The sequence below is a fragment of the Monodon monoceros genome, unplaced genomic scaffold (assembly GCF_005190385.1).
Source record: "Monodon monoceros isolate NGI ecotype Baffin Bay Population unplaced genomic scaffold, NGI_Narwhal_1 Super_Scaffold_19, whole genome shotgun sequence".
In the NCBI taxonomy this organism is placed as follows: domain Eukaryota; kingdom Metazoa; phylum Chordata; class Mammalia; order Artiodactyla; family Monodontidae; genus Monodon; species Monodon monoceros.
Genome location: NW_021703775.1, coordinates 25742431 through 25756646, shown reverse-complemented (window position 1 = coordinate 25756646; position 14216 = coordinate 25742431). Strand labels below are relative to the sequence as shown.

The 14216-nt window shown below is 49.6% G+C and overlaps 1 protein-coding gene across 5 annotated transcripts in view; it reads left to right on the top strand.

Moving 5' to 3' along the window:
- Positions 1-14216, top strand: part of TET3 (tet methylcytosine dioxygenase 3) — a 109425-nt gene that overhangs the window by 43500 nt on the left and 51709 nt on the right. For all 5 annotated transcript variants that reach the window (XM_029231474.1, XM_029231476.1, XM_029231473.1 and 2 more), the window contains one exon: positions 11641-13762. In XM_029231474.1, coding sequence (XP_029087307.1) covers positions 11641-13762 — 2122 coding nt within the window. The remainder of the gene's footprint in view (positions 1-11640; positions 13763-14216) is intronic.

Genomic DNA, 14216 nt, shown 5'->3' with positions numbered 1-14216 from the left:
TCTCTCTCTCTCTCTCTCTCTCTCTCTCTCTCTCTCTCTCTCTCTCTGTGTGTGTGTGTGTGTGTGTGTGTGTGTGGCAACAGAAATAGCAAGAAGAAAATGCACCCACGAATTCCTCTCCGTGAGGCTCCAGTTTTTGTTCAGAGGCCCGCATAGTTTGTGCAGGGTTTTCAGGTGTGTTGTAGGTACTCTATTCTTAAGCTTTCCCCCCTAAATAAAAATGTAATACCTACAATAAATTCTGGAGACTGTGAACACGAGAATGTACCCATTCTCTGCTACCCAGAGATGAGCACTGTTAACATTTCTGCATAATTCCTCCTGTTGTTTTGTTTGTGTGCACAGACATGCATTGTTAACAGAATTGGATTCTTAAATTGGGCAATAATTCAAATCCTGTTTTTTTCCACTTCAAGTAGTGTAAACACTTCCCCTGTCATAAAAACCATCAGAAAGCATCTATTTATAAGTACATTCTTGAGTTTCTTTTTTTATTGAAGACATTTCCCTGTGTTTTCATTCTTTATCATTTTAAATAGTCATATATCTACTGATGGAATATTATAATTTTTCTTATGTATTATTTGAAACATATACTTGACGTAGTGTTTCATATATGTTAAACATACTACAATATAAAGCATAATAATAAACACATGTAAACTCCCTACCTACATTAACAGCTAGGATGTTGCTAACATCACTGAAACTCCCTGGATGTTTCCCCAACCCTGTCCCCCTTCTTCACCTCCAGAGGCAACCACTACCTTGACTTTTGTGTTTATCATTCCCTTGCTTTTAAAAAAAGTTTTAATTACATGTGTTTGTATTCTTACACAATACTTTTATATATGCTTTTTTTTTTTTGAGCTTTTTAGAATTGGTCAACTATATACAGTCTTTTGAGGCTTGCTTTTTTTTTACTCAGTGTAGTTTCTGAGATTCATTCATGTTCCTATGGTTCATTCATTTGCACTGCTGTATAATATTCCATTGTCCATTCTGTGGTTGGTAAGCACTTAGAATATTTCCACAGTTTGGTTTTTATGAATAATGCTGCTATGAACATTTGTGTACACATTTCCTGATGCACATATGCAGCGTGTCTCTAGGACTAGAATCATAGGGTATGTGCATGTTTACCATTAAAAGGTAGCACCACAGACCTTTCCAAAATGGTTGTTTTGCCCTCTGCCAGTGGTTCATAAGAAAAAGTTCCTGCTAAATCCCACTAGCACTTGGTATCAAACTAAAATACCCTTTCTTGGTGCTTGTACCTGTAAGTGTTCTTCATATGTTAATTTGTTTAATCCTCATGACCACCTGTGAAGTTAGGTACTGTTATTAATCCTCGATTTACAGATGAGGAAACAGAGGCATAGAGAGGTCAACTTTTAACCCCAGATATACAGATTAAAAATGAAGAACAGAGAGGTTAATTAACTTGTTCAAGGTCACACAGCTAGTAAGTGGTGGCGGCAAGATTTCCACTAAACATACTTGCTCTTAAATTCTCTGTAATGGATATAAAATGGACTCTCACAGCTGTCTTATTTTATATTTCTGTTTACTAATGAAGTTGAGTATTTTTTTACTTACGTTTATTCCGCATTCTCTTTTCATGAAAAGAAACATTTTAAAACCATTCACCTATTGTTGGGGCACTTAGGTTATTTGTAATTCTTTACTATGAATGCTTCAGGGAAAATCCTTGGCACATATAATTTTAATATTTCTTCTGTTGTCTTATTTATTTTGTTTGCATTTCCTTAAGTGAGATTGAGAGCAGTTAAAAATGTCTGCTCCTTTGGATTGCTATCTGATACTGTGTCCTCATCTGTGGAGGTGAGCCTCTGCCTTCTAGGAGTTTATGATGACTGGAGGAGGCTAATTGAGTATGCCGTGATTAGCATGATACTCGGCCTGTCATAAGAATACTGCATCGTGGCTACGTAGAGACTTTTCCGAGTCGCTTCTCTTCTTCTCCTTTCTTCCCCGAAACCACATTAATTACTCTTAGATCGGGGGCATGAACAATGACAGTCCTGTGCTTCTGCCAGATACGATGACCTCAGGGAATTAGGCCTTGCTTCAGCTCCTTCCTGAGCATCACCCCAACCATTGAGAGCTTTGCTGTATCTGTTCATTCTGTAGTAGGAAAAAAGCTAGATTTTAAAATATGTTATTGGTATGTACGTAGTAACCACATGAAACATTACCTCCTGCCACTCACACAAGGACACCCACTGCTACACATGACAGTCTCTAGAAGTTAGGTATAACTTTCTGAGATTTGCCTTCTACAGAGAGAGCTCAGATGTGGAGAGTGTAGACAAGGGACTGGGTTAGCCAGTGTGTGTACTCACACACACACACACACACCCTCACACTCACACACACTCTCTCACATTCACTCCTGCAAAAACAAGCAGATGTGTGCATCCTCTGAAAGGGTTCCCCTAAAAAGGTCTCTTTCCCTACTTATAGATTTGTATCATCAATAAATCCCAGGAGGGGAGAATTCTCTGAAGAGATGAATAATTGATCGACTCTAGACAGAAAATGCCATAAATACAAGCCCTGTGCTACTGGGGGGCGGAGTGGGGCCATCCATTTCGGGGAGGGAAGGAAGGAATTGGTTTTATGCGGAGGTGGCTGTCGAACTCTAGGGCTGGGGAAAAGGATGGAGCTGGAAAGCAGCCGTTGAACAGCTGCTGGAGGAGCTGAGGTGGTGGTGCGGGCAGCTGGGAAAGTGCGGGGTTGGGATTTGCTGGCCAGCCGGCTGGGGAGCAGCCACTCTTATCCTGGAGTCCCATGAGAATCCATTCTTGGAGATTCCTCTGTAGAGAATGTGCCGCAGATTGGCCCTGCCTCCTGGCCACTGGCCTTTGTGGAGCCTGCCTGCAGGCTTATTCATCCTGGCTAAAAACACCTTCTTGGACATGTTTCTTCCAACACCGTGTATAACTGCTGAACAGCAGGACAGACCCTGGGACTCTGCCTCTTCTAATATCCCCTTTCCCAGAGGCCCTAAGAAGGATGGTGAATGAGGACTTTGATCTCTCACAGTAGTAGCCTTTATCTTCCGGCCTTCCTTCCATTTCCCTTTCATAGAGGATTGCTGATCTGGTTTCATGTGTTGGCATTCTGAGAGTCAGGAAAGACTTGGAAAACCTGGTGTTAGTTCCACGCCTCTCATTGTGTTATGGATAAAATGAGGTGTTTGGGGGTGGAGTTCCACACTTCTTCAGCCTTGCCTGACATCCAGGGGGCTCTGGAGCCCCTGGGGTGGGGAGGCAGGCTGTTGCTGTTGTTGGGTACCTGCAGATTGTCTGAGGGACCAGCTGTGGGGATGGGGAGCTTAGAAAGGAGCAGCCTGTAGAGGAGGAGGGATGTGGGACCTTGGGAGTCCTGACCAAGCAGGGTACAGGGACGAATTCCAGAAGGGTTCCTGGGCCCCTGGAGGAAGACCTGGAGTCTTCTGCAGGTGGCGGTGCTGTACATACATGCCAATCCTTCATGAAGTAGGTGAGGGGTTAGGTCTCTTGGCTGTAGAAGGGCATCTACTCTGCCTGTCTTCCAGTGACAAACCCCTGCAGCCCACTGCTTGGTGAGGGGAGCATACCCGCAGCCTGTCCACGCCAAGCCTGGGATGGGCTGGAGCTTTCCTAGTGAAAGCAGAGAAGAGACCTGGGAAGACTGAGTGTGCGGGTCCCAGTGAGGGCAGGGTGGGGTCCTGTGCCTGGAAGGGGGCTCTGAGAAGGGGCAGCACCGACACCTTTGGTGGGCCTCTCTGTGGAGGCAGATGGGGGTGCAGGGCGTTCAAGATCAGTTGCTGATGGCGTTGGCAGCTTTGCAGACCTCTACGTGTGTGCACCGTGACAGGCGCCTTAGCAGAGGAGGACTGCAAACTCTGCCCAGAGCTTCAGCTGGCAGCCTCTCACAGTCCAGGGGGGAAGAGGCTTGTACCAGTAGGTCCCCAGAGGAAGAAGCAGCAGACCATTTTGAACACATACTGAGCACTCTGTCAGATTCTGAAGATGTGATGGAAGCCTTGTCCTTTAGGAGTTTTTATAGTGTAACTGGTCATCCTCTCTTAGAAAAGTTTCCCCAGCAGAAGGTGGCTGTATGTGGTGACTGTGTGGGATCTGGTTCAGACCTGTGGTGAGCAGGACTGGTCCAGGAGGACTTTATCAGGAGGGGGTTGATTTTGTTCCTTGTCTCACCCCCTACATCTAATCATTTGCTTCCATAATCACACTTCATTCCCGTCTCTCTGATGTTGTTTTAGTTCAGGCCCTTAGTTCAGGCCCTTAGTATCACTGATCTGGACAGCGGCATTAGTCTCCTAACTGGCCTTCACGCCACCAGCCTTGAAGTCTGCAGTCAGTGCTCTGTGAGGTCATTTGAGCGCCCCTCCTGAAACGTAAATTTGCTCCTGTGTGTTCATGCTATGAGCCACACATCTGCCCTCCCCACGCTTCACGCTCAGGATGTGCCCAGCAGCTCACCCTTCCCCTGGCCTACCGGGCCTTCTCATGATTCTGTGCCTTTGCCTATGTGAGTCCCTCCATCTAGAATTCCTCCTCCTTCCCCTCCTCCAAAACACCTACCCATCTTCCAAGGCTCATCCTGAAGGTTTCTTCAAGGTGAAACCTTTCTTGACAGACACGTCCACCTTCCCAGAGAGAAGTGGCCCCTGTGCCCCAGGCCCTGGATAGACTGCTCTCCTGGCACCAGTATGCTCCAGGGCATTTGTTTGTTTATGGGTCTGTCTCTTGCCTTTTGCTTTATAAACTTCTTGATGCTCCTGAAATATACAGTCTGGTCTGTTGTAGGGTAAGAAACCACCACAAAATTCAGTGGCATGAAACAGCTATCATTTTATTATGTTCATTGAGTCTTTGGCCCTGGAAGTCAGGAAGGAAATAGTGTGGGTAGCTGGTGTCAGCTCCTTGATGTGTAGGGCCTCAGCTGGGAAGTCTCAAAAGCTAGAGGTAACTGGACAGCTGGGCTGGAATCCTTGCAGAGCTCCTTCACTCACTTGTTTTGGCAGGTTGATGCCCACTGTTGCCTGGCACCTCAGCTGAAAAGGTCCGTGGACACCTTCACGTGGCCTTTCCACATGGCCTGTGTTTCCTCACAGTGTGGTAGCTGGGCGCCAAGAGTGGGTGTCCCCAAGAATCAGGCAGAAGCTGTATTATCTTTTATGATCTAGCTTTGAAAATCATGACAGTGGCACTTTGACCATTGTGACGAGCTCACCCTGATTTAAAGGAGGGAACGTAGACCCCACCTCTCCGTGGGAGAAGTGCATGTGGGTGGAGGGGTTGTGGTGTCCATCTTTGGAAAGTAAACTCTGCCACACCTGCCAAGTAGTGGGTGCGTGCAGATGGCACTCTTATTAAATTCTGAAGGCTGAGCAAGGGTGGCGTATGAGGAAGTGTTGTGAAGTTGGCGCTGGGAGTCTCGAGGGAGGGATGTGATCCACAGCAGATCATAGGGTGGAGAAAAGACTGTAGGGGGCTGGGGAGCTCCTGTCAAGTTGGACAATTAAAAAGTGTATACGTACACCAGGGTCCCAATTAGGAGGGCAGGAAGGGAAAGGGAGGAGATAGAACAGAGAGGCACTCACGTTTAGAATTGTTTGGACCTGGTGACTGGTCACATTAGAAGGACGTGGAGGATGTCGGGGTTGGGGACTCTCGTGGGAATAGGAGTCGGGGACGGAGCTGTTGGAGGTGGGATGGGGAGTTTGGTCTGTTTTATCCAGGCTGCTCTCAGTGGGCCTGTAGCGTGTTCCAGGGGCTAGAGGCAGCTGGAGGCCAAACTTCAAGGAGCACCCTCAGAGCGGTGCTTGCTGCAGCCCAGAGGGGAGTGAGAAGTAAGGGATATAAAGTGTGGAGGGCTTTAGGGTTGGGGCATGTCTAGCTGGGACTTTGCAAGCACCTAGACTAGCCTCCATCCTCCGCCAGCGTCGTCCTGCGCCTTGCCAGTAATCGTCAAATAACTGCTCGGTTTCCTTTTCAATACCCCCTGCTTGTTAGGGGGACAGGATTTCAGTGTACTTTTTAGTATCTCTCAGTATTAAAACTTTTCCTAAATTGAGCCTAAGTCTTCTCTTCTTCCACTTCTTGGGGCCACTTGAAACAAGTTTAATTTTTTCCCCAAATGATAGGCCCTCCGATGTTTAAAGGTCTTCTTGAGTTTTGTCTTCTTCAGAACCAAAAGGGACCTGTTCCTCTTACGGTTTTGAACTGTCCTGCTTCCTTTTTCGCCAGAGGGAAGCCTGTGTTCAGGTAGGGGCTGGCCAGGCAGAGCAGGGCTGTTGCTGCCTGTGCTGCTGTCCTGTTCCGGTCAGTTCCTATCTGTGTGTGTCCAACTGCAAATGGGTTGGGACCTGTTAGTAGACTGTGAAATCAACTTAAATTGTTGCAACCTGCAAGAAGGAGGGAGGGAGGGATTTGTGTATCTAGTAAGGGGAAATACTATTTTACAAACTTGTCATATATATAAGGATATAATTATGGATCACAGTGTAAAATGTACTTCTTACTGTGGTTTGTAGTAAAAAAAAGTTTGAAGAAACCTTGAGTAATAAGACCTTTTGAAGCTGCCAGATCACATCATGTTGAGTATACCATCAGTAAGTCGTCTTTTTTTTTTTTAATTTCTGGCTGTGTTGGGTCTTCGTTGCTACACGTGGGCTTTTTCTAGTTGCGGTGAGCAGGGGCTACTCTTTGTTGCAGTGCGCAGACTTCTCATTGTGGTGGCTTCTCGTTGCGGAGCACGGGCTCTAGGCACGCAGGCTTCAGTAGCTGTGGCACGCGGACTCCAGAGCACAGGCTCAGCAGTTGTGGTGCACGGGCTTAGTTGCTCTGCGGCATGTGGGATCTTCCCGGACCAGGGCTCGAACCCGTGTTCCCTGCCTTGGCAGGCGGATTCTTAACCACCGTGCCACCAGGGAAGTCCCCCATCAGTAAGTCTTTTATCCCTCCTGATTTCTAAGACATTTTCATGTGCACTGCTGCCGTTGTTATGTGCTTCCTCCATCTTTAATTTGCACAGATGTGGCTTAGGACCCTATTTACCCTGTTAGATCTTTTTCTCTCCTGCCTATTGACCTTTTGGCACCTGGTCCTATCACTTAACATAGTTTTATCCCTCCTGTTTTCAACATCTCTCTATTTAATAAGTGTGCCTTCACTCTCATTATTAATAAATCTGTTGAGCAGGACAGTTCCGAGGACAGAGCCCTGTGGCAGGCCACTACAGACCGCCCCCCCCCCCCCACCCCCCGCAGTCGATACACCACTCTTACTTTGAGCGGGGCATGGCCATTCAGCCATTGGTGAGCCAGCCCATTCAGCCTGTCATTTTCCATAGCTGTCCCTCAAAGGGGTCACAGCCAGCCTTGTGGAACTTCAGTGTCTGCAACCTGATTCGCAAACCCAGGGCCTTGGCAAGGAATACAGATGAATGAAGTGATAATTAATTCAGGCAATTAATAAATAATCCCTGACTCCTGGCCTGGGTTTCAAGAAGGCAGTGCAAATGATGTGGCTGGGGGTGAGCTGGAGCGGTAGTCAGTGCTCAGTTGTAGACGAGGTTGCCAGGCAGGAGTGTGGACCTTCAAGAAAATCTGGGTTTCATGGGAAATTTGATTTTTTTTTAACATTGGCAAAACAAACATAAAAGCCAAACAAAACAGATTTGTTTTGTGGCAGATTTGACCTGCAGCCCTTGAGTTTGTGACCTCCTTATCTCCTGGTCCAGTGACCACACAACACAAAGCACTAAGATTAGTTGCGTGTTGATGGGTTGATGGCCTTCACTGAACCTGACTCCTTGAGGTCCCTTTAGTTACCCACTCAGGACTCTTACACGGACTGAACTCACCCAGTGTTCTGAAAGTTGGGGATGACACTTGCTCTTTTCTCACCTGTTGTTGGCACCTTCTCCTGATGGCAAGTTTCTTCCAGGATCACTGGCAGGTGTGAGGAATGTGTCAGTGGGATCCCTTGGCTGGGAAAACTGGAATTTAGAGTTTCTTAAAGTCTCCCACCCGGCTTGGTTTCACTTTCCTCTTATCTGTATCTACTCTTCCTTTTCTTTTCTCTTTGGTCTGAAGAGCATTTTCCTTCCCAGGGAATTCACAGGCACAAGAGCGGGCCTAGCCCTTCCTCGTTCTTCTTACTCACACACCAAAAATAACTTTTAAAAATCCTTTTAGGGCTTCCCTGGTGGCACAGTGGTTGAGAGTCCGCCTGCCGATGCAGGGGACACGGGTTCGTGCCCCGGTCCGGGAAGATCCCACATGCCGCGGAGCGGCTGGGCCCGTGAGCCGTGGCCGCTGAGCCTGCGCGTCCGGAGCCTGTGCTCCGTAACGGGAGAGGCCGCAACAGTGAGAGGCCCGCGTACCGCAGGAAAAAAAAAAAAAATCCTTTTAGTTGTCTTGACCATTTGGGGAAGCCTCAGCTCATGCAGCATTAGTCTTCCTGACACTGTTTTTGTAAATCCATGCTACTCTCTCGTGTTTCTTCTTGTTTATGCATGCTTCTTCTGTCTTTTATACGTAAACATGTAAACATGCAAAATTTGATCACTTTAGATTTTGTAGCCTTTGCAGCCATGTTAGTTTAGGTTTCGAAGAAGGAAGGAAGGGAGAACTGGGTGATCAGCCACATTCCTGGAGGAAAGGTATTTGTTCCTAGTTTCTAGTTCTGAAAGATAGTAGTCTTCCACCAGCATCAGGGCGAGGCTGGCGTATTCCATGGCCTGTGGGGCAGACGGACGGCGGACTGGGCGGGAGGCACAGAAGTCATTACGACTGGGCTCTTGTCTTGAAGGAACTACCATCTGGTGGGGGGAGGCAGCTGCTTGGCAGGTGATAAGTGCTAATAGAGGCATGTTTAAGGTGCCGTGGGAGCCTAGGGGAAGGAGCATCGGTCAATCTGCGAACCAGGTCAGAGAGGAGGTGACATTGAGCTGATGCTTGAGGGGATAAGCCAAAGAGACCTCACAGAAGCTGGGAAGTGCATTCCAGGCAGTGAGAACTGCATGTGCAAAGCTCAGAAAAGCATGTTGGAGAAGCATGAGGGTCCTTAGTGGCCAGAATTGGGGCAGTGATGAGAATGAGATGGGAACCACAGGCTGGGGCCTCTGCTCATCTCCCAGAGGCCTGTCCCAAATCCCAGCTCCCCGCTACCGCTTTGGAGCCCATGATGGCCACGTTTGACAATCTGGGGACTAGTATCATTTAACCATCTGTTTAATGTACTGTATGTTCTACCTGAGGGACTAATTTCTTTTTTACAGGTCTTTTTTAAAAATTTATTTGTTTTGTTTATTTATTTTTGGCTGCATTGAGTCTTTGTTGCTGCACGCGAGCCTTCTCTAGTTGTGGCCAGTGGGGGCTACTCTTCGTTGTGGTGCACGGGCTTCTCATCGCAGTGGCTTCTCTTGTTGCGGAGCGTGGGCTCTAGGCGCGCGGGCTTCAGTAGTTGTGGCTCGCAGGCTCTAGAGCGCAGGCTCAGTAGTTGTGGCACATGGGCTTAGTTGCTCCGCTGCATGTGGGATCTTTCCGGACCAGGGATCGAACCCACGTCTGCTGCATTGGCAGGCGTATTCTTAACCACTGCGCCACCAGGGGAAGTCCCCTAATTTCTCTTTTAACTTATTATTTTGATAGAATTTAAAAAACTTATAGAAAAGGTTAAAGAAGAGTACCTGGGACTCCTGTATACCCAAATTGTTTACATTTTGCTGTATTTGCTTTATCATTTTCTCTATGTGAATATATTTTTATATATGCATATACTTTTTTTCTGAACCATTTGAGATTAAGCTGGAGATACCCTTTATCCTTAAATGCTTCAGTGTATGTGTTCTAAGGACAAGGACATTCTTTTACATAGCCATAGTATAGTCATCCATGTCCAGAACACAGAGATTGATATGATATGATCTTATCCACATCCATATTCAAATTTCATCAGTTGTCCCAATGATGTACTTTATAGCTATTTCCCCCCACTCCAAGATCTAACCCATGAGCATGCATTTTGCTGTCTCTTTAGTCTTGTGTCAGCTGGGAGAGATGTTTGTTTTTCTTGTCTTTGAAATTTTTGGAGAGAACAATCCAGGTGTTTTCTAGCATACCCTTTAGTTTCAGTTTATCTGACGTTTCCTCTGATTAGATTTAAGGTTATGTGTTCTGGCTGCACGTCTGTGTGAGTGATGTTATATTCTCCTTCTCAATGTTATCATATCAAGAGACACATGATGTTGGTTTTTTCCCAATATTGGTGATGATGATAACTTTGATCATTTGGTAAAGGTGGTGTCAGCCAGATTTATTTCTCCACTATAAAGTTGCTATTGTATTTAAGTTGTTTTTGAAGAGATGTTTTTCGTGTTGTTTTTTTGTTTTTTTTTTTTTTTTGCGGTACGCGGACCTCTCACTGCTATGGCCTCCCCCGTTGCGGAGCACAGGCTCCGGATGCGCAGGCTCAGCGGCCATGGCTCACGGGCCCAGCCGCTCCGCGGCATGTGGGATCCTCCCGGACCGGGGCACGAACCCGTGTCCCCTGCATCGGCAGGCGGACTCTCAACCACTGCGCCACCAGGGAAGCCCTGAAGAGATGTTTTGAGGCCATGTATGTATCCTGTGCTTCCTCAAGCTTTCACCTGCTATTCGTAGCATCCACTGATGAGTTTCTAAACCCTTCTAAATCCTTCTGTATTTTTCATTGGCATTCTACTGTAAGGAAGAGCTTTCCTTTCCGGTGGGATGAATTCTTGCAAACTCAGATCTACCTCGTATTACCTTTTAACTTGCTGGACTGGACTCTGGGCCCACTTCCTCTTGTGCTCTCCCCCTTCAGTGTGCTTTGGACATTAGATGAATAATGGTGGTTCCTGGGAAGCTTGGATCTTCTTCCAAGCAGCACCTCACTTGTCATTGGCGTGACTGGCTTGGCATGGGGCTAAACACACACTGTATTGGATGATCAGAGTTTCCTCAGGCCTAGGGCTGGGGTGGGAATGTTGTCTTGTCAGCTGTCTGAGTTCAGCCTGAGCTTAAGCGAGGACAGTAATGGGCAGAGAAAAGAACTGTGGGTTTCTTCCCCTGAGAAGCCATGACTGATTCCTTGTGCAGGCTGAATTCGTTAGTCAAAGCTGCTCCTTCCCCGCCCGTTCACACACAGACTTCGCGCTTCTGGTGCATTGTTACACGGATGCTTAGTTAGCTTTCTTTTCCTCCTGACAAAAAACAAAGGTTCTGGTGTCACTTTGGTCATCGTGAGTTAAAGACCTCTTTGTGTGTCCTCAACAAATGCCTGGTTTCAGGGGAGTTTCATCGGTGTGATCAATATGAGGCTCAAAAAGGGTCTGAGCAACATTCAGAATTCTGCGTTAGGATCTCTTAAAGACCCGCTCTCTGTTTCTGCAGTGCAGCCAGCTGAGAAATGAGGTGTGAGAAGATGAGCTGAGGTTCAAGCTCTATCAGAGACAGGGAGGGTTTGCAAGGAAGGCAGGGTTAGTTGTGCCTCTGAGTGGTGTGGTGCAGGACAGTGCTTTTCAAATACTGTGGCTCATCTTTTCCCCTTTTGTTCCTCCTCCTCTCTCTCTCTTCAGACAGGCTCAGAGCTCAGCCCAGTTGATGGACCTGTTCCAGGTCAGATGGACTCAGGGCCAGTGTACGATGGGGACTCACGGCAGCTAAGCGCCTCAGGGGCGCCAGTCAATGGTGCTAGAGAACCTGCTGGACCCAGTTTGCTGGGCACTGGGGGTCCTTGGCGAGCAGAGCAGAAGCCCGACTGGGACGTGACCCCAGGACCAGCTCATACTGCTCGCCTGGAAGATGCCCACGATCTGGTGGCCTTTTCGGCTGTGGCCGAAGCTGTGTCCTCTTATGGAGCCCTTAGCACCCGGCTCTATGAAACCTTCAACCGTGAGATGAGTCGCGAAGCTGGGAACAACAGCAGGGGACCCCGGTCAGGGCCCGAGAGCTGCTCTGCTGGCAGCGAAGACCTTGACACGCTGCAGACGGCCCTGGCCCTCGCTCGGCATGGCATGAAACCACCCAACTGCAACTGCGATGGCCCAGAATGCCCTGACTACCTCGAGTGGCTGGAGGGGAAGATCAAGTCTGTGGTTGTGGAGGGAGGGGAGGAACGGCCCAGGCTCCCAGGGACTCTGCCTGCTGGTGAGGCTGGTCTTCTGGCGCCAATCACCAGGCCACTCCTCAGCTCTGAGGTCCCTCATATACCTCCTCCTCCGGAGGGCCTGCCCCTGTCCCAGAGTGCCCTGAGTATCGCCAAGGAAAAAAACATCAGCCTGCAGACCGCCATTGCCATCGAGGCCCTCACACAACTGTCCTCTGCCCTCCCCCAACCTTCTCATGCCGCCTCCCAGGCTTCTTGCCCCCTTCCTGAGGCCTTGTCCCCTCCTGCCCCTTTCAGACCTCCCCAGTCCTACCTCCGGGCTCCGTCGTGGCCTGTGGTCCCTCCTGAAGAGCACCCATCCTTTGCTCCTGATAGCCCTGCCTTCCCTACAGCAACTCCTAGAACAGAGTTTCCTGAAGCCTGGGGCACTGACACCCCACCAGCAACTCCCCGGAGCTCTTGGCCCATGCCCCGCCCAAGCCCTGATCCCATGGCTGAACTGGAGCAGTTGTTGGGCAGCGCCAGTGATTACATCCAGTCAGTATTCAAGCGGCCCGAGGCCCTGCCCAGCAAGCCCAAGGTCAAGGTCGAGATACCCTCTTCCTCCCCATCCCCCATTCTCCAAAGGGAGGCCCCCACACCGTCCTCAGAGCCCGATTCCCACCAGAAGGCCCAGACGGCCCTGCAGCAGCACCTCCACCATAAGCGCAGTCTCTTCCTGGAACAGGCCCACGATGCCTCCCTCCCCCCTCCCTCGGAGCCTCCTCCCGGCTGGTGGGCACCACCCAGCTCACCTGCCTCACAGCCATCCGACAGACCACCCAAGGAGAAGAAAAGGAAGCCCCTGGCACCAGCTGGAGGTCTCGTGGGAACAGACAAAGCTGGCCCCGGGATCAAGCCCAGTGTCCGGAAGTCCATTCACATCAAGAAGTCCAGGCCACGGGAAGCACAGCCCCTCTTCCCACCTCTGCGGCAAATCATCCTGGAAGGGCTGAGGTCCCCAGCCTCTGAGGACGTGCAGGCACATCCACCTGCCCCCGTTCCTGCCTCACAGGGCTCTGCTGTCCCCCTGCCCCCAGAACCTTCTCTTGCGCTATTTGCACCTAGTCCCTCCGGGGACAGCCTGCTGGCCCCTACTCAGGAAATGAGGTCTCCCAGCCCCATGGCAACCCTGCAGCCAGGCTCCGCTGGCCCTCTTCCCCCTGCCGATGACAAGCTGGAAGAGCTCATCCGGCAGTTTGAGGCTGAATTTGGGGATAACTTTGGGCTTCCTGGCCCCCAGTCTGTGCCCATTCAGGACCCCGAGAACCAGCCAACCTGTCTCCCAGCCCCCGAGAGCCCTTTTGCTACCCGCTCTCCCAAGCAAATCAAGATCGAATCTTCAGGGGCTGTGACTGTGCTCTCAACCACCTGCTTCCATTCAGAGGAGGGAGGCCAGGAGGCCACACCCACCAAGGCCGAGAACCCACTCACACCCACCCTCAGTGGCTTCCTGGAGTCACCTCTTAAGTACCTGGACACACCCACCAAGAGTCTGCTGGACACACCTGCCAAGAGAGCCCAGGCCGAGTTCCCCACCTGTGATTGCGTAGGTAAGTCCTCCTGGGCGTCAGGGAAGGGCAAGGGGAACGTGACCTGGCGGGCTTGGATTTCTAGGCACTGTCTTTTATCTGGAAAACATCCACCGTGTGCCAGACACCGCACCGGGGCCTGTGGACACAGAATTGAGCTCCAGGCTAGTGGAGAAGACATTGAAGGAAACTGGTGATGCCGTGTGGTGTATCGTGTGTCAGTGGAGGTGCTTTGTCGTACAGATGGAGGTGACGGCATCGTGGAAGCCTTCCTGTGGGAGGTGGTGCTTGTGCTGAGGCCGGTAGGGCTGTCGGGTAGGAAGAAGACATACTGAGAAGAGGGAGTAGCTTGGGCAACAGCTTGGTGGCTGTGACAGGGTAGTGCTTATTTAGAGGGCTCATGCTCTGGGGGAGCGAAAGGGGAGGAGTCTGTGTGGAGATGAGCAAAAGGTGGCTAGAGAGGCAGGCAGGGGCC